This window comes from Rhineura floridana, chromosome 6 (genome assembly GCF_030035675.1).
Source record: "Rhineura floridana isolate rRhiFlo1 chromosome 6, rRhiFlo1.hap2, whole genome shotgun sequence".
In the NCBI taxonomy this organism is placed as follows: Eukaryota; Metazoa; Chordata; class Lepidosauria; order Squamata; family Rhineuridae; genus Rhineura; species Rhineura floridana.
In genome coordinates, this window is record NC_084485.1 from 147,724,951 (window position 1) to 147,750,460 (window position 25,510).

General features: G+C 41.4%; 1 protein-coding gene across 7 annotated transcripts in view; it reads right to left on the bottom strand.

The window, feature by feature from the left end:
* HMCN1 (hemicentin 1) overlaps nucleotides 1–25,510 on the bottom strand; it is a 393,372-nt gene that overhangs the window by 256,515 nt on the left and 111,347 nt on the right. For 6 of the 7 annotated variants that reach the window (XM_061634028.1, XM_061634030.1, XM_061634029.1 and 3 more), the window contains exons 11-19: nucleotides 25,015–25,290; nucleotides 17,986–18,127; nucleotides 17,143–17,270; nucleotides 16,009–16,122; nucleotides 15,025–15,183; nucleotides 14,012–14,206; nucleotides 12,481–12,579; nucleotides 11,464–11,591; nucleotides 7,359–7,503 (exon numbers count right to left, since the gene is read on the bottom strand). In XM_061634028.1, coding sequence (XP_061490012.1) covers nucleotides 7,359–7,503; nucleotides 11,464–11,591; nucleotides 12,481–12,579; nucleotides 14,012–14,206; nucleotides 15,025–15,183; nucleotides 16,009–16,122; nucleotides 17,143–17,270; nucleotides 17,986–18,127; nucleotides 25,015–25,290 — 1,386 coding nt within the window. Of the gene's footprint in view, nucleotides 1–7,358; nucleotides 7,504–11,463; nucleotides 11,592–12,480; nucleotides 12,580–14,011; nucleotides 14,207–15,024; nucleotides 15,184–16,008; nucleotides 16,123–17,142; nucleotides 17,271–17,985; nucleotides 18,128–23,149; nucleotides 23,229–25,014; nucleotides 25,291–25,510 lie in introns of those variants that run through there. The other variant, XM_061634032.1, reaches the window with a different exon arrangement.

Consider the following 25,510-nt stretch of genomic DNA (forward strand, 5'->3'; position numbering starts at 1 on the left):
AAATTTTCTCTATCCACTTTCTCAATGCCATGCATAATTTTATACACTTCTATCATGTCTCCTCTGACCCGCCTTTTCTCTAAACTAAAAAGCCCCAAATGCTGCAACCTTTCCTCGTAAGGGAGTCGCTCCATCCCCTTGATCATTCTGGTTGCCCTCTTCTGAACCTTTTCCAACTCTAGAATATCCTTTCTGAGATGAGGCGACCAGAACTGTACACAGTATTCCAAATGCGGCCGCACCATAGATTTATACAACGGCATTATGATATCGGCTGTTTTATTTTCAATACCTTTCCTAATTATTGCTAGCATGGAATTTGCCTTTTTCACAGCTGCCGCACACTGGGTTGACATTTTCATCGTGCTGTCCACTACAACCCCGAGGTCTCTCTCCTGGTCGGTCACCGCCAGTTCAGACCCCATGAGCGTATATGTGAAATTCAGATTTTTTGCTCCAATATGCATAATTTTACACTTGTTTATATTGAATTGCATTTGCCATTTTTCTGCCCATTCACTCAGTTTGGAGAGGTCTTTTTGGAGCTCTTCGCAATCCCTTTTTGTTTTAACAACCCTGAACAATTTAGTGTCGTCAGCAAACTTGGCCACTTCACTGCTCACTCCTAATTCTAGGTCATTAATGAACAAGTTGAAAAGTACAGGTCCCAATACCGATCCTTGAGGGACTCCACTTTCTACTGCCCTCCATTGGGAGAACTGTCCGTTTATTCCTACTCTCTGCTTTCTGCTTCTTAACCAATTCCTTATCCACAAGAGGACCTCTCCTCTTATTCCATGACTGCTAAACTTCCTCAGAAGCCTTTGGAGAGGTACCTTGTCAAACGCTTTTTGAAAGTCTAAGTACACTATGTCCACTGGATCACCTCTATCTATATGCTTGTTGACACTCTCAAAGAATTCTAATAGGTTACTGAGACAGGACTTTCCCTTGCAGAAGCCATGCTGGCTCTGCTTCAGCAAGGCTTGTTCTTCTATGTGCTTAGTTAATCTAGCTTTAATCATACTTTCTACCAGTTTTCCAGGGACAGAAGTTAAGCTAACTGGCCTGTAATTTCCGGGATCCCCTCTGGATCCCTTTTTGAAGATTGGCGTTACATTTGCCACTTTCCAGTCCTCAGGCACGGAGGAGGACCCGAGGGACAAGTTACATATTTTAGTTAGCAGATCAGCAATTTCACATTTGAGTTCTTTGAGAACTCTCGGGTGGATGCCATCTGGGCCCGGTGATTTGTCAGTTTTTATATTATCCATTAAGCTTAGAACTTCCTCTCTCGTTACCACTATTTGTCTTAGTTCCTCAGAATCCCTTCCTGCAAATGTTAGTTCAGGTTCAGGGATCTGCCCTATATCTTCCACTGTGAAGACAGATGCAAAGAATTCATTTAGCTTCTCTGCAATCTCCTTATCGTTCTTTAGTACACCTTTGACTCCCTTATCATCCAAGGGTCCAATTGTCTCCCTAGATGGTCTCCTGCTTTGAATGTATTTATAGAATTTTTTGTTGTTGGTTTTTATGTTCTTAGCAATGTGCTCCTCAAATTCTTTTTTAGCATCCCTTATTGTCTTCTTGCATTTCTTTTGCCAGAGTTTGTGTTCTTTTTTATTTTCTTCATTCGGACAAGACTTCCATTTTCTGAAGGAAGACTTTTTGCCTCTAAGAGCTTCCTTGACTTTGCTCGTTAACCATGCTGGTATCTTCTTGGCCCTGGTGGTACCTTTTCTGATCTGCGGTATGCACTCCAGTTGAGCTTCTAATATAGTGTTTTTAAACAACTTCCAAGTATTTTCGAGTGATGTGACCCTCTGGACTTTGTTTTTCAGCTTTCTTTTTACCAATCCCCTCATTTTTGTGAAGTTTCCTCTTTTGAAGTCAAATGTGACCGTGTTGGATTTTCTTGGCAATTGGCCAGTTACATGTATGTTTAATTTAATAGCACTGTGGTCACTGCTCCCAATCGGTTCAACAACACTTACATCTCGCACCAGGTCCCGGTCCCCACTGAGGATTAAGTCCAGGGTTGCCATCCCTCTGGTCGGTTCCATGACCAACTGATCTAGGGAATAGTCATTGAGAATATCTAGAAACTTTGCTTCTTTGTCATGACTGGAACACATATGCAGCCAGTCTATGTCCGGGTAGTTGAAGTCACCCATTACTACCACATTTCCTAGTTTGGATGCTTCCTCAATTTCATATCTCATCTCAAGGTCTCCCTGAGCATTTTGATCAGGGGGATGATAGATCGTTCCCAGTATTAAGTCCCTCCTGGGGCACGGTATCACCACCCACAACAATTCTGTGGAGGAGTCTGCCTCTTTTGGGGTTTCGAGCTTGCTGGATTCAATGCCTTCTTTCACGTATAGAGCAACTCCGCCACCAATACGTCCTTCCCTGTCCTTCCGATATAGTTTATATCCAGGGATAACCGTATCCCACTGGTTTTCTCCATTCCACCAGGTCTCGGTTATGCTCACTATATCAATGCTCTTCTCTAAGACCAAGCACTCCAGTTCTCCCATCTTGGTTCGGAGGCTCCTAGCATTAGCGTACAGGCACTTGTAAGCAGTGTCTCTCTTCAAGTGTCTTTGGCACTTGTGGTTAGGCCTGTGGTAATTTTGCTCTTCTGAATTTATATCCTGTGCCCCTGCTCTCACAATGCCTACTTCTAGGCCTACCCCTTTTAAAATTTCATCGTATCTTTGGTTTTTATCCCAGGGGGGAGGTTTATTCCGAACCGGACCTTTCTCAGCTCCTGTCAGGTTTCCCCCCTCAGTCAGTTTAAAGCTGCTCTGCTACCTTTTTAATTTTAAGTGCCAGCAGTCTGGTTCCATTCTGGTTCAAGTGGAGCCCGTCCCTTTTGTACAGGCCCGGCTTGTCCCAAAATGTTCCTCAGTGCCTAACAAATCCGAACCCTTCCACCCGACACCATCGTCTCATCCACGCATTGAGACTGCGAAGCTGGGCCTGTCTGGCTGGTCCTGCGCGTGAAACCGGTAGCATTTCAGAGAAAGCCACCTTGGAGGTCCTGGCTTTCAGCATCCTACCTAGCAACCTAAATTTTGCTTCCAGGACCTCACGGCTGCATTTCCCCATGTCGTTGGTGCCAACGTGCACCACGACCACTGACTCCTTCCCAGCACTGTCTACCAAACTATCTAAACGACGGGCGATATCCGCAACCTTCGCACCAGGCAGGCAAAACACCTTGCGGTCTACACGTCCATCACACACCCCACTGTCTATGTTCCTAATGATCGAATCACCCACTACAAGGATCCCTCCACCCCCTGGAGATATATCCTCGGCACGAGAGGGTAGCTGCTCATCCCCCAAGGAATGGGTCCCTTCTAAGGGATCGTTTCCCTCTTCCTCAGCTGGATGCTCTCCTTCCCCGAGACCATCGTTCTCCATGATAGCAGGAGAGCTATCATCGTTGGAGTGGGACACAGCTATAACGTCCCTGAAGGCCTCCTCCACACACCTCTCTGCCTCTCTCAGCTTTTCCAGGTCCGCCACCTTGGCCTCAAGGAAATGAAGTCGTTCCCGGAGAGCCAGGAGCTCATTGCACCGAGAGCACACCCACGACTTCTGTCCAACAGGCAGATAGTCGTACACGCTGCAGGCAGTGCAAAACACTGGAAAGCCACCACACCCCTGCTGGCTTCTTACCTGCATAGTTTTGTTTAAGGTTTATTATGTCAATGGGTTGGAGACTGCGGTTTAGTTGAGGTCAGGGAACAGACGGGCAGAGTGGGGGGCCCTGGTCTCCTCGCCCTGCTGCCGAACTCGCTCTGCTGCTTAACTCGCCTTGACGCTTTGTCAGCTGGGGCCTTGATGCTTCATCAGCTGGGGCTCCCTCTAGCTCGTGGAGCAGGCTCCCTCGCTAGGGTGCTCTGACTTTGTTTTCAAGGTGCTTACAGATTGACTGCTTTATAATCTGCTCCAGAGTTTTTCCAGGGATTGATGTTAGGCTCACTGGTCTGTAGTTCCCTGGTTCCTCCATTTTACCTTTTTTGAAGATAGGGACAACATTAGCTCTCCTCTTTAGCTGTTTTACCCCTTTTTTCCTTGTTGGAATTGCTTGCCAGTGCGCTTTTAGAATTTCCTTTTTTAGAAACTCCCACCCATCTTGGACTTACAATTGGTCTGGGTTTATTAAAATCAGCTTTCCTGAAGTCCAGGGTGCATGTATGGCTACTCTCAGCTTTTGCTTCTGTTAAAATCAAGAATTCAGGTATGGTGTGGTCATTTTCCCCCAGAGTTCTCGTTGCAAGCCTAAATAATGGCTGTATTTCCACATAACACTAAATCATTGTTTAGTGGTAACATGGATGAGCAGCAGTCTGCTCTCCCATCTTCTCACCTCCTCTTGCACAGCCAGGAGGATGTCGTTTGTGAAGATTTGTTTGACTGGCAATGAATGTTGGTTTATTGCGTCATCCAAACCAGGAATCCTGGCTTACAAAAAACACTGGTGTGTTTCAAAACAATCCAACTTCAAATCATAGATAAAGAATCTGCCTTGTTTAACAGAGCTTGTTTTACGCCAGGATTCCTGGTTCATACAAAACAAAAAGGCAACATTCATTGAAAGTCAAACTGATCTCCACAGAGGTTCTCTAAGAGGCACAACACTACACATTTTTGTTGAGCATGCATTTTATCTCACATTTCTGCCTCTAAATCTCCTTGCCCTTATAAGTCTTGGATCATTTCAAAGGCTACCACATTTTCATCCTTTATTTTCATCCATTCTTGATGACCAACATCGGTTCTTCATAATGTGATAAAAACCCATGTGTTTCTGAAGAGAGTACCTTCACTTGCAAAAATACTAATGAATACCAACTTGCACAAGGCCTCTTTTGTAAAGCAGAAAAAAATGTTTCAGCTGTTTTTAGAGAAGCTTCAAGATATCTTTCTCAATTAAGTTTGCACAGAAAAGAAATTTCAGTTCATGAAGAATAAAGCCACCATGGCCTCACACAAAGTTGAGGCTGCTAAAGCACAGATGAATCACTACAAAACATATCCTCTGTTTGCCTTCTGTGAACAGGAATGCTTCTCTTGGTGATATTAAAAACTGAGATACCCACTAATTTGCCAAATGCATAATTTCTTCTAAACTCCTGCTCCCCTTAGTGTCAGTTTCCTTTTATCTGTTATCTAACCTCTTACACAGCATTTGGAGAACTCCCACTTGTCTCTGTTTTGTTAATAACACAAGTAAATCTGCAAAAGCTATCATTGCTTGAAAACATTTGTACACGGAAGAATATTTTTGGATACCATGTAATAATAATAATAATAATAATAATAATAATAATAATAATAATAATAATAATGCTTTTTTAAAATCCATGTCAGTTTTGTTCACATGCTCTGCTGCCCAGACCACCCTATAACCAGAACACCTTGCAAATCTCAGTAGATCTTGGCTGGGATTCAGAGATCCTCTTCCACACATGTCAAGCAGTTGCTCTTCTTACCCAACAAGTTCATACAATGGATTGTTACATGAGAAAAATCCAAACTGCAAGAGATCTTTTCAATATACAGAAGCATCTTTTGCATAGCTAATTAGCACAAGTAGCTTTCATGAGGGCTTATATATCTACATGCACATCTGCACGTGTGATGGATTTTACTCCCCTTGTGAGCCTCTGGCATCTGGCTTGTATCTTCAGAATACTCCACCAAGCTTCCTTAGCCATACGGATCCCACAAAATGGTAAGCATACAAGATATATGGATATACTTGGAAATGGAAATGTAGAAAATGTGTTTGGACTACACAGAACATAAAACTGACTTTCATTTCTTTATTATGCAAAATTCCCATTATTATGACAGAGGGACATAATGGGGGTGGCCTTGTACAATGCATCTCAGCCTGCTCTTCACACATCGATGTATTGAGGCACCCTGTTGTATTCATGTAAACTGTGGCCAGACCACCTGATACTGGGAGCAGAGTTAGGTTTTGCTCCCCAGACTAATTTTATTTGAGTAAAATGACGTCCACCAAAGAGTGGACTATTATTTCATATGAATGAAAGTCAAGGGTTGCACTGGGCCCTGGTGACCCCAGCATCTAGAGTGAGTGGTAGCTTTTCCTTCACACGCAACCCTTTTGCCAACTGGAGATCACTTAATTTGTCTCTTCCTACAATGGTGTTGAGCCTCAGCTCTCCCTGAAGGAGCAGGGAGGGGAGAGGCATGAGTTTCAGGCACCTCAGCTGGTAGAAGGTGCGGAAGACCCAGGAGTTGTTGAGTCTGCTCGGGGCCTTGGGGGGAGCAGTGAACTTGAACTCCAGCCAATTCCCACGGGTGGCCCAAGCTCTGTAGAGGAGAGTGTGCTGCCCCCAGTTGTTCCCAAGGGCCCATCAGGGGACACCCCAGAGGTTGTACCAACTCCTCTCTTGCCAAGCAGTTCCCAGGACGCTTCCAGCGTGACGCCACCTCCTGACCTCGAGCCTGCAGCCCAAGAGCAGGTGTCTTCCGACGAGCCATTGGAAACACCCCCCCTTGCCTTATGCCCGCCGCCGTGAGAAACGGACAGGGCAGAGACAGGACTTACGAAGGAGTCAGAGATTACGATCAAAAACGTTCCCTACATAAGCTGCCCTCTCAAAGAGGGGAGTCGCTGAGTCAACTTCCTTCACGCGCCACAGAGCATGTCTAGCGTGTAGTTAGGGGTTTCTAGTGAGTAAGGCAGGTTTCTATATGAAGCGCAATGTCCTAGATGTATCCATTACTTTAATAAAGCAAGATTTAATTGCACCCGCGTCTCCGTCTCGTGGTTCCAGCTCTGGACAGAACAAATGGGAGAAAATAGGCATATTGCAATAGGGATACAACTCCAAAAACCAGAGATTTTATTTCGATTGCCCACCAACTGCATCTCACATTGCACCTGTTTTCTTTTTCCCATGAACTCTATGGGAAGCATGAAGAACTACCTTAGATTGTGTGTGTGTGTGTGTGTGTGTGTGTTTTGCAAGAAAGAGGCATCCAGACCATCTTTTTATGCATGTAAATGTACGGCATAAAAAGAAATAAGGCGACACCAGGAACTTCTCCCTCTCCTGGGCTCCTGCAGGAGGAAGGATGGGATAAAAATTCAAACAATAGCAACAGCAGCAAGAGCAACTTCTTCACAAGCCCTCATTCTTTTCAATGAGAACATGCAAGTCTTGTTGAAATGAATGATTCTCAAACAAGAGAATTACTAGGTGGATTATGACACGTATCTTTTTATATGCAACACAAATGTCTGTTCAATATTTTCTAGTGCATTAAAAACTGAGGAAAACACTGAAGATTCCTCTCACCGAAGACACTGACGGCAGTCGTTTTGTTGTTCGTCCCGGCAACATTGCTTGCCATGCAGGTATAGTCTCCAGTATCCTGCGGTCGAACCCTTTCAAGGTGAAGACTCCCATCACTACGAACACTGACATAGGGATTCTGGACCACCTGAGGAAAGGAAATCAGATGGATTTATTTGTCTTCTAGATTTAACTTGGGAATTAACAACAACCCGGATTTTGCTTTAAAAAATAAGATCTAAATATTGTCCCAAAGTAACCCAAATTCTGTGGCAAAGCAGCCTCCAAAGGGAAACAAATAGACAGTATTTCAGTGGCAACCTCTTACACACATACACCAGGAACTAATTTTACACAACCTTTGATTGCATGGTAGATGAAGTTTAGCAGGAAACGACTACATCAAACTGCAAACCAGACCATACTGTAGTTGGGTACCATTTCCTATTTTAGGCTTTTTAGCCCCATCTTGAACATATTGTTTCTAGATTCCTGTGTTCTTCTAAGTACCCTTTTTAAAAAATTAGTTCACAGATTACAGCTTTTGTTTCATGCTTTACCTATCTTTTTTGGTGGCACCTTATCATTGGAACTCACAGAGGAACAGAGAAGCTGCTTCATACCAAGTCATGCCATTGATCCATCCAGCTCAGTATCATCTAAACTGACTGGCAGCAGCTTTCGAGGATTTCAAGCAGGGATATTCCCAGTCCTACTTGGAGATGCCAGGGACTGAACATGGTGCCTTCTGTATGCAAAACAGATCTGTACCACTGAGCCCCTTCAGCTATCAGCTATTCCCACTCATTAAGAAGAACCTGAATATTTATTTTTTTCCACATACTTTCCACAATTAATAGGTGCATTTTAATTTAGTGCAATCCTTCCTCCATTCTCTTCCTTTATCCTTTTCCTCTTTTGTTTTCCTCATGTGTCTGTTTATTTAGGCTGAAATCCTGTGGGCAGGATTTCAACTTCTTGTTTTTGTTCAATTTCATTCTATGGATTTTTATATTATATTGTACAGTGCCTTGTATTTTTGGAATGTAAGAAACAGAACATGCTGAAGAATTACCATGACAGCAGTCAGCATGTCTATAGGCCTTCCTCCCCTTGATGGGCTGGCACAGTTGCAAACCAACTCGGGATGACGTCAGGAGGTAGTTGGGCTGAGCCCTGATTGCTGACCCTTGCTAGATCCAGCATAGCTGAGTGTTAACATGAGCAGACTGAAAGGGATGTGGTGTGGCTGTGGGAGCAGCCTGAAGATACCAACTCAGCCCCTGACTGTATATAAGGTCATGGGCAAGACATGGAGAGAGAGGCAAGCAGTAGCGGCACCATACTAGGTGATAACATAAGAGATACCCAGACTCAGACAATAGCATATGACCTCAGAGGCAGCAAAGAAAACACAGAAGAGGCAGACTTAATTTTGGGGCAACTAAAATAGAGGTCTGTGAGTGTAGAGACTCTGGAGATACCCTATGGGCAGGGAAAAATGGCTAGCCATATGAACAAATGGAGTCAAACTGTATGCAAATCAGAAATTAATTAGAACTTCTCCAAATAAAATTGGATGAGAGCTCAAGGAGATGCACACATGTCCCCAGGAACCGCTGTAGCAAAAAGCATCCCTCAGAGCCCTATTTCTTACCTCTTACTCCAGAGGAGGTATGGCGGGTCCTTCTTGCTCTTTAAGACAGTCAACAAAGGCATCTGTGACAGACTAGAGCTCTACTCTCAGCCTCCCCCAGTACTTTGTGCACGACCACCTTTTGTCCACCATTCCCCCATAGAACATATTGTCATGAAATTGTAGCATGGTTCAGAATGGTTTAATGTAACATGGCTCTGATGCAGGGAATTGTGGGGATTTCTTCTTCTGTAGAGATGGGCCTCTGAGTGACTGGAAAACTCCCAAGTTTCATTTCTCAGCTGCAGCTAATCAGGAGGTTTGAGAAGAAGCACCTGAATATCTCTGCTATCTGATGAGAGCCTGGTACCAAGGTCAAGCAGGCCTGAGAACAGTTGAGATCGGGGGGGGGGGGCTGTTAGGCGCAAAAACTGGAGAAGCTTCTGGAAGCATTACCTCATTAGAAAGCCCCAATTGGCTAAAATAGTATGGACTGTTGCTGGGGATTTTTCCTTAAGTAAAGGGGGTGAAACCTATAGCCTTTGTTCCCTTGGGTTCCATCTTGACAGGTGGTTACCTGAGTGGGGTTCCACCACCTTCACTACCCAACTTATGCCTCTGTGGGGGGAGGTGAGATTGGCAACAACTACCTCTTCAAATAAGTAGAATAGGCTAGTTAGTTTTGTTATTTTGGCTTGTGTCTGAACTCTCTTGTATGTTCTACCTAAACCCCTGTTTGGGTATGGGTTTAAAGAAATTGTTTTGCTGCTATTAATTGTGCACTTATATTTTATTCAATAAAGCTACTTCTTATTTACCCATGTGTGTTCTTTGCAGGAGGAGAAATTTGGCTCTGAACCTGGTACCTTGGCCACTGACCACTGACTACCATGTTTTTTGGGTTGCTTGGGGCTTCAGGACGAGGAGCGCCTGTTTGGCTTTTGTCCTTGGAAATCCCTGGCAGAATTATTTCTGGGCTCTGGGTTTCCCCTGACTCAAAGTGGTTATTTAGATTAAGGGGTGGTAGCAGCCTACATACTACCTTGCAGGATTGGTGTTGGTTTGCACAACCTTGGCAAGGGGAAAACGGTTTGTCAGGATCAATTGCCCAGCGTTGGGAATTGGGTCCTGGAAATGCACCTGGCACCTGTGGGTTGGCGCTAGAGCATGACACTTATTGTCTCTCCTTTTGTCTCAGTTTGCTACTGAGCTTTCCGAACTCAGAACTCTGTGGTCCATTCCTCGGGGGGGGGTGATATATGGAGGAAGGAATATGGACAGTTCCAGAGTCCCTGGAGGATCTGTTCAATCTTTCCCACTGCCTCCACTAATCCCAGTCTTGCCACCCTAGGGATGGGATCCATTGGCCAATGCCAGTTCAAAAGCATTCCGTTGACCTAAAAGGCTGGCATCCATTTGAATTCGTTCTTTATTTGCTAGCCGTTGCTTTTACTGATCTGTATTTTTTTTCACTCAGAAAAAAGACTGATATTAATATTGATATTTTTAAAGGAAATACTGATATTTTGAAGATATCAATATTTTTAAGGTTAATATTGATAAATTATCATCCTTACAATCGATGTTTTGAGAGGCGGATTTGTTTCAAAAAAAAGTCTATTTTCACAATTAGCTGCTGAAATTTGCTACATTAAAATTCGATTCTCAACTATTGAGAATAAGCAAATTAATGGAAAATTTAGTACCAAATCTGAACCGGGTAGAATTCTAGCACATCCCTATGCCACCCTTATTGCTGCCACCCTCATTCTTGCCATTCTTCCTCCCCTGCCGGTTGGGTTGCTCTGCTCTTTATGCAGCTGCAGAGAGTGTTAGTTGTTAGATGCCAGCTGAGCCTGATCTCCCACAAACCTTATTTAACCATTTAAAATCACATTTGTAATGTCTTCCCCCTTCTAGGAGCCCAGGGCAGTATTCATGGAGGTATTTCATCCTTGCAAGAACCCTGTGAGGCTGGGTTAGGCTGAGAGATTGCAACCGTGTTCACATGATAATATCTCAGTTTAATGATGCATGATATGAACACACTCTCTGGTCGTGCACACAGCTCCTTTCCTTCTGCATTTCCCCAAGCCAGCAAACAAGCCAGGAAGTCTTCCATTAACCATAGTATTCCATTTTATCCAAACTTGAGAAAGTATAATTGACGGCTTTGGAATAAGCCATCATTTGACTTTGGCCTGATATCCTGGTTTGTTTCAAAGCTGTTAATCTTAAACTATTAACCACCTATTAAACCAAACGATGATAATCTGAATTCTCTCAATGACTTGCCCCATCATCTAGCAGATCCCCTAGCTGTGTGCAGAAGTAAACTGAAGTTGCCATAGTTCATAATGTGCTGCTTCATGTTGGTTCGCTTGAAACTCTATTTGCATTTTTTTTAAAAGGATGTTGCCACAATTTTATGTCTTTCCCAGTTGTTCCTCCACCAATAAGCAGAACACTTACCACCATACTATTTTTAATCCATTTTCTCTCTGGGATAGGGTTCCCTGCCAGCAGCACGCATGACAAAGTCAGCTGCTGACCTTCAATTACATTTACTGCTGCTGGGCTCATTCCAATTAGAGGTGCAACTGTATCAAAGAGAAAGAAAAAAAGGAGAAACAATAATTGTGCATGTTCCCATGAAAATGCAAAAAAAAAAAAACTCAGCTACAAAAAGGACATAAATCTCTCCAGTGGTTTAGAAGAATCTGGCGTATATAGCACTTATCTCAAAATTAGTTAATTTTATGAAGAATCATTCTAGATTACAACAAATTTATTGAAACATGTTTACATAATTAATTGTTAAAAGGTTTAATACAATGTCTCATAATCTCTTCCATTTTTATCCTAAAAATTATTACTAAGAAGAATGCTCAGCTAGAACTGCAACCCATGCTGCAAACCAAAGCAACCATGAAATTACTTAGCATTAAGTTATTCCATTTTATGAATCAAGACTACTCTTTCTGATACAGAATATTTTAACTTGATACTTTATTTAGGTTTTACTTTATTTTAAGGGTTTTTTAAATGCTTTTAAGATTAGTGCTTTAACACTAAGGAGATGACAGGTGGGAAATCTAAATGTGACACTGTTTTTTGGTCTCTTTTCCCAATGGTTTTAACATTGGATAAGTATTTAACACAGATGTTCTTCATTTCAGAGTAATTGTTCAACACACATTGGCCTGGTTCGCACTTAATGCTAAGCCATGGTTTTTAAACCATGATTTATTTGATCATCTGAATCCAGCCCAGCAGCTTAACCATAGTTTGTTAACCACAAGCAAACAATGCTCTTAAGTCATGGTTTGTAGTTGGTTTATAAACCTTGACTTACGTTAACCTGCATGTGACCCTAGCCTATACGTGGAAAGCCCATGAGGAAAATGATTCTGTTCTGGATATGGTATTGGCATTGGACTGAAGCCAGGTAAGTCAACTATTACAAATCCCATGTTATCAGTTAATTACCAAGTCCTGTCACTGTAAGTGTAGCCGGCCGTGAGACAATCTTCCCAAACTGGTTTTCAGCTTCACAGATATAGGTTCCCTCATCATTAACCCATAAATCTAAAATTAGATAAAAGATTTTAAAAAGAAAATGAATTAGCACTTAACTGTAATAAAAATCAAAATACTTATAAACAAATATGATCAGTGCAAACATATATTACATAAATATATTATCACATATCACATTGAATATCATCTTATCACTTTAATAACATGCCATGAAACTGGGCACAGTCTACCAGGCAATACAAGTTACTTCAATTCATGACAAAGAGGATCATTTGACTCTTTGAAATTAAAAGAGGCTGCAGCACAGAGATACTTGGTGATTTGGTTCAGCATATGAAATAATGTTTATTAATGAATTAATAGTAAACACAGCAAGGTCAAGAGGCAATGAAGCAATGACATTTACTTTCTCCTATAAAAGACAGAATAAAAGGAATGCAACAGAGGATTCAGAGATGGGGCAATCCTGCTCCCCTGATACTGGTAACAGGAGGGACATAGGTGAGGCATGTTTTTTTGCAGCCATCCAAACTATGACTTCCAGCTGAAGTCAGTTTACTCTCTCAGAATGAAGTAAATGGTTCCCATTTACTACTAAGAGATAAATACAGTCCATCATTCTGATGGGGCCAGAAAAGATCTAACATACCCTATTATGCAGTCTTTCCCAGGCCGCCCTTCTGAGTTTCTTCTGACTGTTCTACTTGAGGGTTCTGATAAGGCAACCACTGAACTGCTTTGCTGTCTGCCATAGCTTCTGTTACCAAGTCTTATTTTTAATACTTAATACTATGGTTGTAACTGTGGTCAGTTGACTGAAAATAAAGATTGACTGACATTCTGATGGGTATTTTCTTAGTATAACATAATGGTTGCTTCCCATGTTTATGACTTTAAGTCACAAGAATGTCGATACAAGTCACTCCTTCCTGAGGCTAAAATCATAATGAGGGAAGATTTTGTAAATGTATTTTCTAAGAATTTTGTACATTATGCCAAATACTTCCTAGATTCTTAGCATACTATCATGTGCTTCTCTTGAACAGAAACTCTTTCTATTTTATGATTTTTGACATGTGTGATTGTGGGAACATTTCTGTGAACTGCAATATGCAAAATGGCTCAGGGGCTCTTCCACCTAGCAGTTTATTGTGTTTTTGGAATTGCTCATGCATGCAACTTGTTTACAGCAGTCATATCATCCTCATCTAAATGCTATCCCATATTTGTTTTCCCATTTAATCCAGATTTAATATTTCTGCGGGGTTTTTTTTATTTATTGGATTGTCCATGCAAATGGTAAATCCAGATTAAATGGAAAAATATTATGAGGCATCATTCTGATGAGGAAGATGTTGTGTGGCCCGTGACCATGTCCACAATAAAAGTGCCATATGTAAGCCCCCTAGATTCAATAATGTGGGGTATATTACGCATTATTTTTCTTTGCCTTTTATATATACAAGTTTCGTCTACCTACTGTTAAAAGAAAGGCCGCCTGTTCTGAGCTGACTGATGGAACTAACTGCAAAATGTCTTGAGAAAAGTGGAGCACCGTCCAGTCGTTGCCACTTCACCTTTGGTTCTGGGTAACCTTGAACATGGCAAGCCAATGTCACATTTGAGCCAATATCCACAGATTCATCACTGGGCTCTTGTGTGAAAACTGGAGGAGCTGTGTACACAGGAAAACAATCATCAGAGAATGAGTAATAGTAATAGAACTTTAGTATTTATTTTGAAATGACATATGCGTGACTCAAGATTTATATCTTGCAATGTGCAAGCGCTGTGTCCTTCAGTGTCATTCTACGAATGAAATGCTGTTAGAAAAGACCTTGGTTCAAAACCTTGCTCATCCATGAACTTGTTAAATAGTCTTGGATATGCAGAGCACTAGATCTCAGGCAAAACACCCCACTGGTAAAACAGGAACAATAGTTATCCACCTCACAGACTGGCTGAAAGGACAAACATTTTAACTCAAGTACTTTTTCACACTGAAAATATTGTGTAAACCACATATAAAATTGTAATAAACTTAGCCCAATGGCGCCAGAGTGGAGCCCAGAGTGTCCCTAACTCTGCTAACTTCGTTTGATTCCAGGAAGTAACAGAAAATAGTATTTGAGATCCCAATATTTTTTTCAACCATAGCTATATATATTTCTCCTTCTATAAAATTATTGAGAATGGCAGGGAACCAAAGATCCATGCATAGTGTTCTCACTTGCTCTCAGCCCATTATACCCCCAAAAAGGATCAGGTCAGAGGATCCTCTGGAACAGAATTCAATACAGCACATGGGACAACAGTTGCATAGGAAAACTAGGAATTAGCACACACCCAAGAGAAAGGAATCCCTTTCCATTCACACACAAATCTCTTTGGATCCCAGACCATGTGAACAATATCAATATACAAAAAGCATGAGCTTATTTTAAACAGCCTTGCACAATTTGCATGCCTTTATTCTGAAGCCATTATGCTTACAGCCAACATCCAGAGTTATTTGGCCAGATGCATGTCCTGCAATATTGGTTGCAACGCACATATAGTCCCCAGCATCCAGGTCCTGCGTTTCCTGAATCTTCAGAAGGCCCCGATGGAAGTCAATAATAAGAAATTCTGATGCCCTCAACTCTAGGTCACCTAGATCCAAGCAAAAAGTAACAATAGTCAGTAGTTAATTTTAAAAACCTTGACCCATTTCAGTAAGCCAAATAACCTTTTCATTTCTTTTTGAGACACCAAAATGATACTGCTTCATTATAAGCATCTAGATGAATATCATGGCAAGAACATAAAATGGAACAAGGAATTGTATACACGATGGATGCTGTGCCAACTCAAGAACTATTTGCTGCAACACTACAGGATTTTGTTGTTGTTATGTGCCTTGAAGTCTTACAATATTTGAATTTGGGCTCATCCACATAATCATTTGACGTGGTAATTTGAGTAGATGAGCTTCTCACTTCTTGCCTCCTATTCATGACGTTTTATTCACTGCAGTGGCTGCATACTTGGCTACAAGAATATTGTATGCTAAATATAGAAGAGTATGTGAGATACCAAGAATAAAGAATGGAGAAGAAAAGCTTGGGAGTATATTGCCATAGCTAAAGTGACAGATTTCTTGAGGTTACAAGAAGGAAGAGTGAGAAATGATAGTTTTTTGGATAAGTGTCAAAGGCTTGTTGAATATATTCAATATTACGGTTCCACATCTGGTATGTACTCGGGATTTATGAGTTTTGAATAAGCTGCACTTAAAAATAGTTTGATTTAATAATTCGTAAGATATTTGATGGGTAATTTTCTTCTATTTTGATCATTTTATATTTTTTGCTTTTTTCTGGTATGCATCATGGTCATATTCTTTTATGTATATCTTTGGTTCTTAATTAATGAAAAAAATAAGTTCTGCAATTTTATCTCATGGGGGGAAATTAGCCATGCAGTCAGGTAAAGTACCTTTAAACCATTTAACCTGTGGAGGTGGGACTCCAGTGCTTTTGCATTCCATTACAGTGGTGCCTCCAAGAGCAATCAGAAGTTCGCTTTGGACTACTATCAGTTTCGGAACTTCTGCAATGGAACAAGAGAAGAGACACTAAAAACATGCAAGTCTGGGTTATTCAGCAATTTCTTTGACAGACTGGACAGAGTATATTCCAATCCTTAGCAAACTATTCCAAAATATGGTTGTTAAAATGAATAGACCAGAGGCTCCCAAACTGTGGTCCACAAGGTTCGTTAAGATGGTCCGTGGCATGTCTGCATTAAATATTCACATTGGTTTTTAATTGTATTTTTATTGCTGCTTTTATTTCTCACATTGTATTTTATTGTATTACAATTTAAATCCTATGGAATGCAATAAAATATAATAAAAGAAGCAATAGAAATACAGTTTAAAAACATGCAGCATCTAGCACAGTGCATTATAATTGCTACAACAGGCAGAAAAATCAAAAGCGGTCCACCAAAAGCAGTTTTCAAGTAGTCTGTCCGGAGAAAAGGCTGGGAGCCCCTGGCCTAGACAAATATATTAAATTGAGGGAGGTACACTGACTCTTTCTAATCCATTCTTCTCTAATCCGCTAGTAAAGCCAACTAAACTACTGGCCATCACCATATTTTGTGCTCCTGAATTCCATGAGAAAAGAGTCACATTTTCTTTTATCCAAACATCTTCTGGACATTCCACTTATTTGGCAAGGAAATCTAATCGGAATCTGAAACACGCAAAAGATTCTTCTATCTGTCAGTTCACAAAGGAATGAATGACAAAGAGCGACAGCTCAGCAACAAAGTAAATAACACACACGTTGAAGGTCCCAAGTTTGATCTGTGGCATCTCCAGTTTAGAAAAAGAGGTCTCAGGTAACAAAACTGGGAAAGATCTCTGCCTTGAAAAGTCATTGGCAGTCAAAGTGGACAAAAGGGGACCAATACTCTGATTCAATGTAAGGTTTATTTTTATGATCAAATATTCACGAATTGATCTTCAATACTCACACACTGATCTTCAACTTTCTGCTTAATTATGATTAGCAACTATTAAAAGGAAGGAGTCAGCTAAATTCTGTTTCTTATTATACTTGCCGGTGTATGTGAGGATAGACGTCTCCTTGACTGTTCCGGCTGCATTACTAGCCAAACAGCCATATAGTCCCGCATCTTTGGGGATTGCATTTTTTATAGTTAATGTGCCTTCACGAGTTAACCTGTACCTGTGGGAGGAAAAAGCATCCACAGAAACTAGAAGTGACTACAGCAGTGATGTTACGAAGGTTCAAATGTCAGAGCAGCGTAACGAGGGGGATTTTCACATATGTACACAATTTCTATGGGCACAGAATATGTGCACCTCATGTTTTCACTTCATAATTATAAACTTATAAACGGCTTACAGAAATTATCAAAATATTAGCGGGGCGGAACTCAGTGTATTTGCTATTTAGTGAACTACCATCACCATCATTCCATGCATAACAAAAGAAGAAATTAAATTCACAAGGAGCCTCTAAAGCTATCTTTTGTTTCCTTTGACTTTCAGCCTAGACCTCAGAAAGCACAGGGTTTGTTCTAAAAGTATTCTATCACTTGGTAGCCTACTGTGCTGGGAAAAAAGAAAACCCTTCTATCAGCATGGGAAACTTCTTCCATGTCTCTGGACAATCTTCTTTGTTCTTCTCTGTATTTACCAGCAGTGACTGGAACATTAGTACATGAGGAGAGACTAGTCAAAATGCTGAGGGAACACCCTTCATATAATTCAGTGGTCTTTATGTAGGCAGTGGCAGCCCAGAATTACCTGAAATTGTGAAGTGAGGGTCTTAGCTTGTTCAATCTCCCAACACATTTTCAGTGAAGGATATTTCATGATTTCCCCCCCCTCCCCCCTGGTCAGAAGACGAGGATAGAGGTAAAGAGGTCTACATGTACCTGTGGGATCCCATAAGAAACATATCATTGTGCGTCCACACTACTGTTGGCTTTGGATAGCCACTTGCAGAACAACTGATGGACACTTCGGATCCTTCAGTAAATGACTGATTCTTGGGTGAGACAATTGCTTTGGGTGGTTCTGTTAAATATAACAAAACAAATTATTATGGTTTCCAAATATTATCTAAGTAATATACATCTGTTTTTCTATATGTAGAGAGCTGTTGCATGACTTCCCCATCTACATTCTAAAGTGGCACAAATCCAAAAATAGCTTGATCCTATTAGGGGCTCTAAGTCAAACCAGTAGCCCAGCTAAACTCTCCTTAACAGCAACAAATCACTAGTGTCACATGACTGAGATCTGAAGGGTTGAACCGGGGATTTTACACACGCAAGACACATGGGACTTCACAACAGGATTACCACCTACAAGGCAGTCATCTTTAAAACTCAAAACAAAATAGGATTTTTGAAATTTGTATATTGAATTATTTTTTCCATCATGAGATTCATTTGAGAATCCCCTCTGCACCTGTAAACATCAGTTAGACCAAAGCTCCAGCTAATCTAGTAAGAAAGCAGTTTAATTTAAAGAAATGTCATCAAGCAAATGATTGACATAAGTAAATAAAAGACTAACATTGCTTAATTGTTTTATCTTTCATGTACACAGTATCCCCACAGTCATCAACTTTGGGGATGTTACCTTTCATGAGGGTACAGATCTGAACTTCCAGATACGGAAATAATGCTGGATGATCTTGTAAGAGTGCGTCACTAAAGCTAAAATGCTGAATGACTAGCTTTCTAGCATGCACATTCAGATACGGATGTCTTTATCTGGAACAAAATAAACTAAGAAGCTGCCCTGGCCTTAGTATTATCAAGGGGATTTTGTCTTTCTCAGTAAGGAATTTTCAAAAGGTTAGGATGGCACTTTTAATTAACAAAAAAAAATTATCAGGAAATTAATGTAAAAGATCATCAACTCATGCTTATCTATAAGGGGAGATCATCAACTTATCTAATAAAGGAAGACAATAATACAGATGAAGAGAGGGAACTGCATATATGCATAATCCAAAAGTAATTATAGACCTTCCTCCCACCCAAAAAAAGGGAAGAAAGGCAGAAGGAAAAGGGAGATCACCAATCCATAGGAGAGAAATCAGTCCACCCTCATTTTCAGCTTCCTTTTCAACATTGAGCTACACAGGTATTTCCCACAGCAAAACAGCATGAAGGGAAAACATGTTTGTGTGTATACACACACGCTGAATCCATGTCAGGGACTCACTAATTCCCAGCTCAACTATTCATGCATCCAGGTGTTTAGGAGGGTGCATCTGAGCGTGTAACATCAAAATAGCTGCAGAAACATGTTTCATACACTGTGCAAAGCACGAAGTAGCTTTAAATTGCTCTAAAAATTGTGACAGGAAAGACATAACTGACAGACTAAGCAACTTAGACTGGATAGAATCAAATTGACATATAGGGGGGGCACACATGCATTTCAGTGTATATGACAGATTTGTTCTGAAGTTATTTGCCATGTGGACAGCTGCCTGGGCTATTTTTATTCCATTTTAAACATTGCCAAAACAGATGGGGGGATGTTTTAAAAGCTTTGTGGGTTTGAGGAAGATCTACTCTTCTGTTGACATTGGGAAACTGAGATTGGCTCAAGTGGGAGTACACAGTGTGCCTGAACACCACCTCTTCTGACAGTACCATGTTATTCTGTTACATAGTGAAGGAGGTGCTCAGAAATAATGGTCTTTGATTAAGATACACACTTTGCTCATTATAGCAGTTTGCCCTGTGGAAAGTCAACAAAGCATGCTGCAAGATCCAGCACAGCTACATCTGGCAGCAATTATTAGCTTTGTTTTCTGTCCCAGCAGTAGCCAGCAACACAAGGACAAAGAACCAATGGGGATGTTTTTCTCCCATGGCAAGTTTGTTTTTTCCATGGGAAAAAAACCCCTCACATTCCATGAACAACATCCAAAATTTTCCCAAAATTTTAACATGCCTGTGGGGTAATATTTTTTTGCACGTCAGGTGCATCCATGTGAAGGGCAGGCTCTGGGAGCAATAATGAGTCAGAGACAAGAGTGTGGGTTAAATGTGGCCACAGCTTTATGGTTAACAGTACATCCTTGGTTTGGCTCAGCACAGGGCAAGGATCCATCCATTGGGCAGAATGCCTACAGGCTGCTGTCATTGCCCAGTCCACCTGCTGGAATAGCCAGAGGATGTGGCAAGCTGCAAGGTAACACCGTAGTACAGGCCAGGTGTCTGGGCCCTTAAGCAACCAGGAAGCGTGGTTGACACAAAGACACACAATATGATCTTCATTGTGCTCTTGAGGATCCTACCAAAAACTATTTCCCAAAGTCCAATATTCTGGAATGGAGGGAGGAGATAGATGAACCAAAGATATAATTGCCCTTTGATTTTCCACTTGAAGTAAACATATCTTGGCTTGATAAATACCTTTGCAGTTTTGGTACTGAGTGAACAAAAGACAAACAGGAAATGCGTGGGGAGCTGTTTACATGAAATAGTATTCATGTTGCCATTTGAAACTTCCCTTACGGTAAAGCAATTGTCCCAAATGGCCATTGCTATTGCCTTACATAAAGAGCTTCCCACAGCGTTAAGCACCTATGTAGTTACTGGATTTCAAAGGCATCCACACTGGTCTGGTAACATCTCAGCAGGCTTCATTTGGGAGTGCTTGCTCAAAACGGTAACAAGTAGTGCTATCCACCTGCACTGGGATGGAGGGTTGGTGAGAAGCTATTATTTTATGCTCTCCCGTTCTTTAGTGGTTAGAAGTTCAGGCCAGCTTTTCAGATTCAGCTGTTGAGTGAGAAGACATACCATGCAGTTGTAATATCTGTTTAGAGCAAGCAGGACAAAAGCAGGCCCATAGGCAGGCAGGAAGAGCTAATCCTTCATCTGAAGATCCTAAGAGCAGTTTTGTGGCCCATAAACCTCTTAGCAAATTCCTTTCAGCAACCCCCAACTCAAATTGCTCTCTTGCTTAGACCAGTTCAAAACTGCACGAAATGTTCCTTTCAGGCTGAACCCTGCAGATATTCATAGTGCAGATTTAAGATGAGGCAGGGGCTGGTTTAAATTTGCAGCCAAAAATTCCCTCCAGAAAAGAAAATATCCTCCCTCAGGTTGCAGCAAAATTAATCACCTTAAACTGCCCGCTTAGAACCCCCATTCCGGCCCAAATTCAGCTCTCAGTTGCATGGAGGCATGAAGGCATGTTGCACTTTTAAATGCTTAAACTCTAAAACAAAAAAACTAACCCACAGCCCCTTGCACTTTCCCTACAACATAAAACTCTGACTAGAAAGAAAATGAACCCATCTTTGCTGCTACTTTTTTTTTTTTTAAGTATATGCACATATTGGTCACAGTTATAGTAAAATTCTGGATCTCCCCACTGACTTCTCACAGAGCAAAATATGCAAGAGTCTGCATCAAACCTGCAAGTTTTGCCCTGCAGGACAAATTGAGATGTCAGGTTAGCAGGGGATTTCATTTGGGGAAATAGCACAGAAGGGCAAGTTTAAAAAAAATTGGCCATAATCCCAATCTGAATCCCTCTTACTGACATTTTTAAAAAAACCTATAGGAGATACCCTTCCCAGATCTCCTGCATCTTGTTTTTTTGTCTCTTAGCTAAATATTTATTTATTTATTTTATTAAATTTATTAGTCGCCCATCTGGCTCGTTATGCAGCCACTCTGGGCAACGTACAACATAAAAACATACAAATTACATTAGAGCATTAAAAAATCTCAAACAATGATAATAAAACCTAACCCACCCCTAAAGCCTGCCTGAAGAGCCAGGTCTTCAAGGCCCGGCGGAAGCTCATCATAGAGGGGGCATGGCGGAGATCATCTGGGAGGGAATTCCACAGAGTGGGGGCCACAGTTGAAAAAGCCCTCCCCCAAGTCCTCACCAGTCTAGCTGTTTTAACTGGTGGGATGGAGAGAAGGTCTTTTGAGGCTGAACTTGTTGAGCCGCATCGCTGATGATGCTGGAGGAGCTCTTTCAGATAGACTGGGCCGGAACCGTGCAGGATTTTAAAGGTCAAAACCAACACCTTGAATTGGGACCGGAAAGCAACTGGTAACTAGTGCAACTCCTTCAGCACTGGAGTAATGTGATCTCGCCGGAGGCTGCCTTTAATCAGGCGAGCCACCGCATTCTATACCAGTTGCAGCTTCCAGACTGTTTTCAAGGGTAACCCCACGTAAAGCGCATTACAGTAGTCTAGGCAAGAGAAGACCAGGGCATGTACCACCACTGGGAGCAGATGGTTGGGAAGGTAAGGGTGCAGCCTCCATATCAGATGGAGTTGATACAGCACTGCCCCGCTCACAGCCAGGATCTGAGCCTCCAAGGACAGCTGGGAGTCAAGAATGACCCCCAGGCTGCAGACCTGGTCTTTCAGGGGCACTTGTACCCCATTGAGCACCAGGTCAACATCCCCCAGCTTCCTCTTGTCTCCCACGAACAGTACCTCGGTTTTGTCAGAGATCAGCTTCAGCTTATTCCTTCCCATCCAGCCACTCACTGACTCCAGGCACTTGGACAGGGTTTCTACAGCCAACCTCAGTACTAGCCTGACTGGTCAGTAGTGGTTATTAACCATCAACTTGACACAACAGAATACCCTGGCATATACATTATCCTTCTTCAGAAGGGCTGATATAAATGCAATGGAATGCACATTACTGGCCAGTCATTGCAACCTAACCCGCAACTTGCATTGCTATTGATCTTCAAGGACACAGTGAATACCTCCTTTAAAGAAATGGCTATTATGCTCATCACAGCAGCTCGCTTGGTACTGGCTAAATACTGGAAAAAATCTCATCTCAATCTGACAGATATCTGGTATCAAGAAGTTTGGAAAACATCCTTGATGGACCTATTAACTTGTAGAATTAAAGTTCTGAGAAAAGGCACAGAGGCCGACAATTTCCATAATGTGTTATTTAAGTATTGAATATGCATCTTCCACAAATAATACTTGCATCCCACCATCATCACATAGTAACCTATGGAAAGCAGTGCCTGGTTAAAGGGGGAGGAACAAAGGGGAAATTACATACCTACTTTTATATTTGCTTTAACATCTTCAACATTAAGCTAATCACTCATGATTCCAAATGCTTATGCCTCTCATGGTTGTGACATTGGTCTTTGGTGTATAGTGTGCAGAACTGGCCAAAGATGTAGGTGCTCAGGAAGCATAATTATATACATTCTGAAATAACAGCAGGGTGACTGTGCTGCACTCCAAATGACACTCCTCTTTTAAAAGTACATACACATACACATGTTTTGTTTAGTTTCCTTCCCTGTTCCTTTCAAACAGGTAGGTGATTGACCCCCAGAAAAGAAGGATTACTAGAGTTGATTACAAATCTCCCCTGGTCCTGTGAAAATCTTTGACTCTTCCTCTTCAATCCTGTATTTTCTGAGCAAGAGGCAAACTTCAGTCAGCTAATGATTACTATTGAAACCTGCTGTGAACGATAATTAGCAACCACAGGGCATCCGGACATCTTTGTATATCTACTAATTTAGGTGTGAGTTTATTCCAAGGACATAAACTTTTAAATGAGAAAGCACTGCTTTGAGTATTTCCTGTGCTAAGAAGGATGATAGTACTAAAGGAAAATAAAAGAACGACAGATTTTGAACACAGAGTTTTAAAATATGCAGTTTGGCAAAGGATTCTCTTCTCCCTTGACTACTTTCAGTTAATAAGAAGAGCTTTGCTATCAAGATCATCTCTTTTTTACAGCCAAATATTATTCTTTTTCAATTCCTTCTAAGCTTCCAACTGAAAAAGTCAACTGTATTCTATTTTGATTGCTTGGTCTTTTACTTAGTTAAAATAAAATGGATAAAAGCAGATAACTCCAGTTACACCATCTTGAGCTTCTTGGAGTAATTGTAGAATGCACATGTGATAAAGGAAAAATATAGCACTGAATTATATCTCTCTTACAACCCATCACATTTTTAAAAGACATCTACAATGAATCCTGGGTAATCACATTAAGGGAATGGAAGGAATAAATGTAATCATTCATTTTATAAAACACCTCAATTTTCTTGCCATGTTCTTTCATATCACAGCTACTTTCAAACTGTGTAAGAGAAGGCTATATACCATTATGGGGTTGGAGGTTAAGATGGATAGTGTCTTTGGGTCCCCTTTCCAGCCTCTGATTTTGAATCTGTATAGATGGAGTTAGCAGAGACACCTGCTGAACCAGTCAAACAAGTTCCTTTCATCAGCTAATGGTTCCAGCCAGGTCTGTCAAGTGCTCCATTAACTTGTGAAAGGATTTGGCCAGGAGAGCAATGTGCTGACATAGTAACAAGGGCATACCCTCCCCTCATCCGGCTGGGGTAGGAGGTAGATTTTGAGCTAGTCTGTTGTAGAGCTGGGAACTGGAAAGACACAGAGAGGGGCCTCGCCCTCTGCGCTGAACCCCAAGCTATAGCTCCTAGGAACCTGATGGGGAACCAAGATCTGTTGGACAGTTAATGCTATGAGCCCCTTCATCTTACACTCAGGTCGTTTCAATGTGTAAATAAACCATATATTTTAAAGACACCACAGTCTCCTCTGACATTCATTCCAAGAAAACCAAACCCTAGGTAAGTGCAGGAACCCCTGAATCTCACACCACTCATAGATTGGGGTGTGTACAACCTTACTTTACATTACCCTCAGCACCTGGAAAAGTGGAAAGGTAGTATACATATATTTGTAAGGGTGTGTTGTGTGTGTCTGCGTAAAATAAATAAATCACACAGATAAACTGGAGTTATGCAGAAAAGCACTTGAGCTTCTATAAGTGCACAAAAAGTCAAACTCTCATGTGGAAGAAAAGAAGACAAAAGAAAGATAAAATAAATTGCATGTTGCCTTTTAAAATATGAACATTATCTTTTTGTGTTACCTTGCACTGTAAGGAATACAGATGCCACAGTGGAGCCACCTTCATTGGAAGCCACACAACTGTATTCGCCAGCATCTGAGAGCTTTACCATCTTGACTTCAAGTGAGAGATTGCTCATCATCCGCATCCGGGAGGGATCCATGAGATTCAGGTCTCTATTGTTTCTCTGCCAAGTGAGATTGTACCGCACTGTGCTCATAGTTAAACATGTCAATATGGCTCGATCACCAGGAGTGACAGTAACATTATTAGGAACCTGTACAGTCGGTGGAGGTTCTGTAGAGAATAAATCGAGAATAGAAAAAAAATATTCAGAAGATCAACTCACCAGGAAAAAGAAACCTCAATTAATGGCTTCTTCATGGAGAAACTGCTCTCTTTCATCTCAACATGTTCATGTGAGGTTCCTAAAGTTGGATTAACTAGAATGCTAAGTGTGCCATGCAGAAGGCCCCCTAAATGGGTCCAGCTATAGTGTAATTACTTGAGAACATTT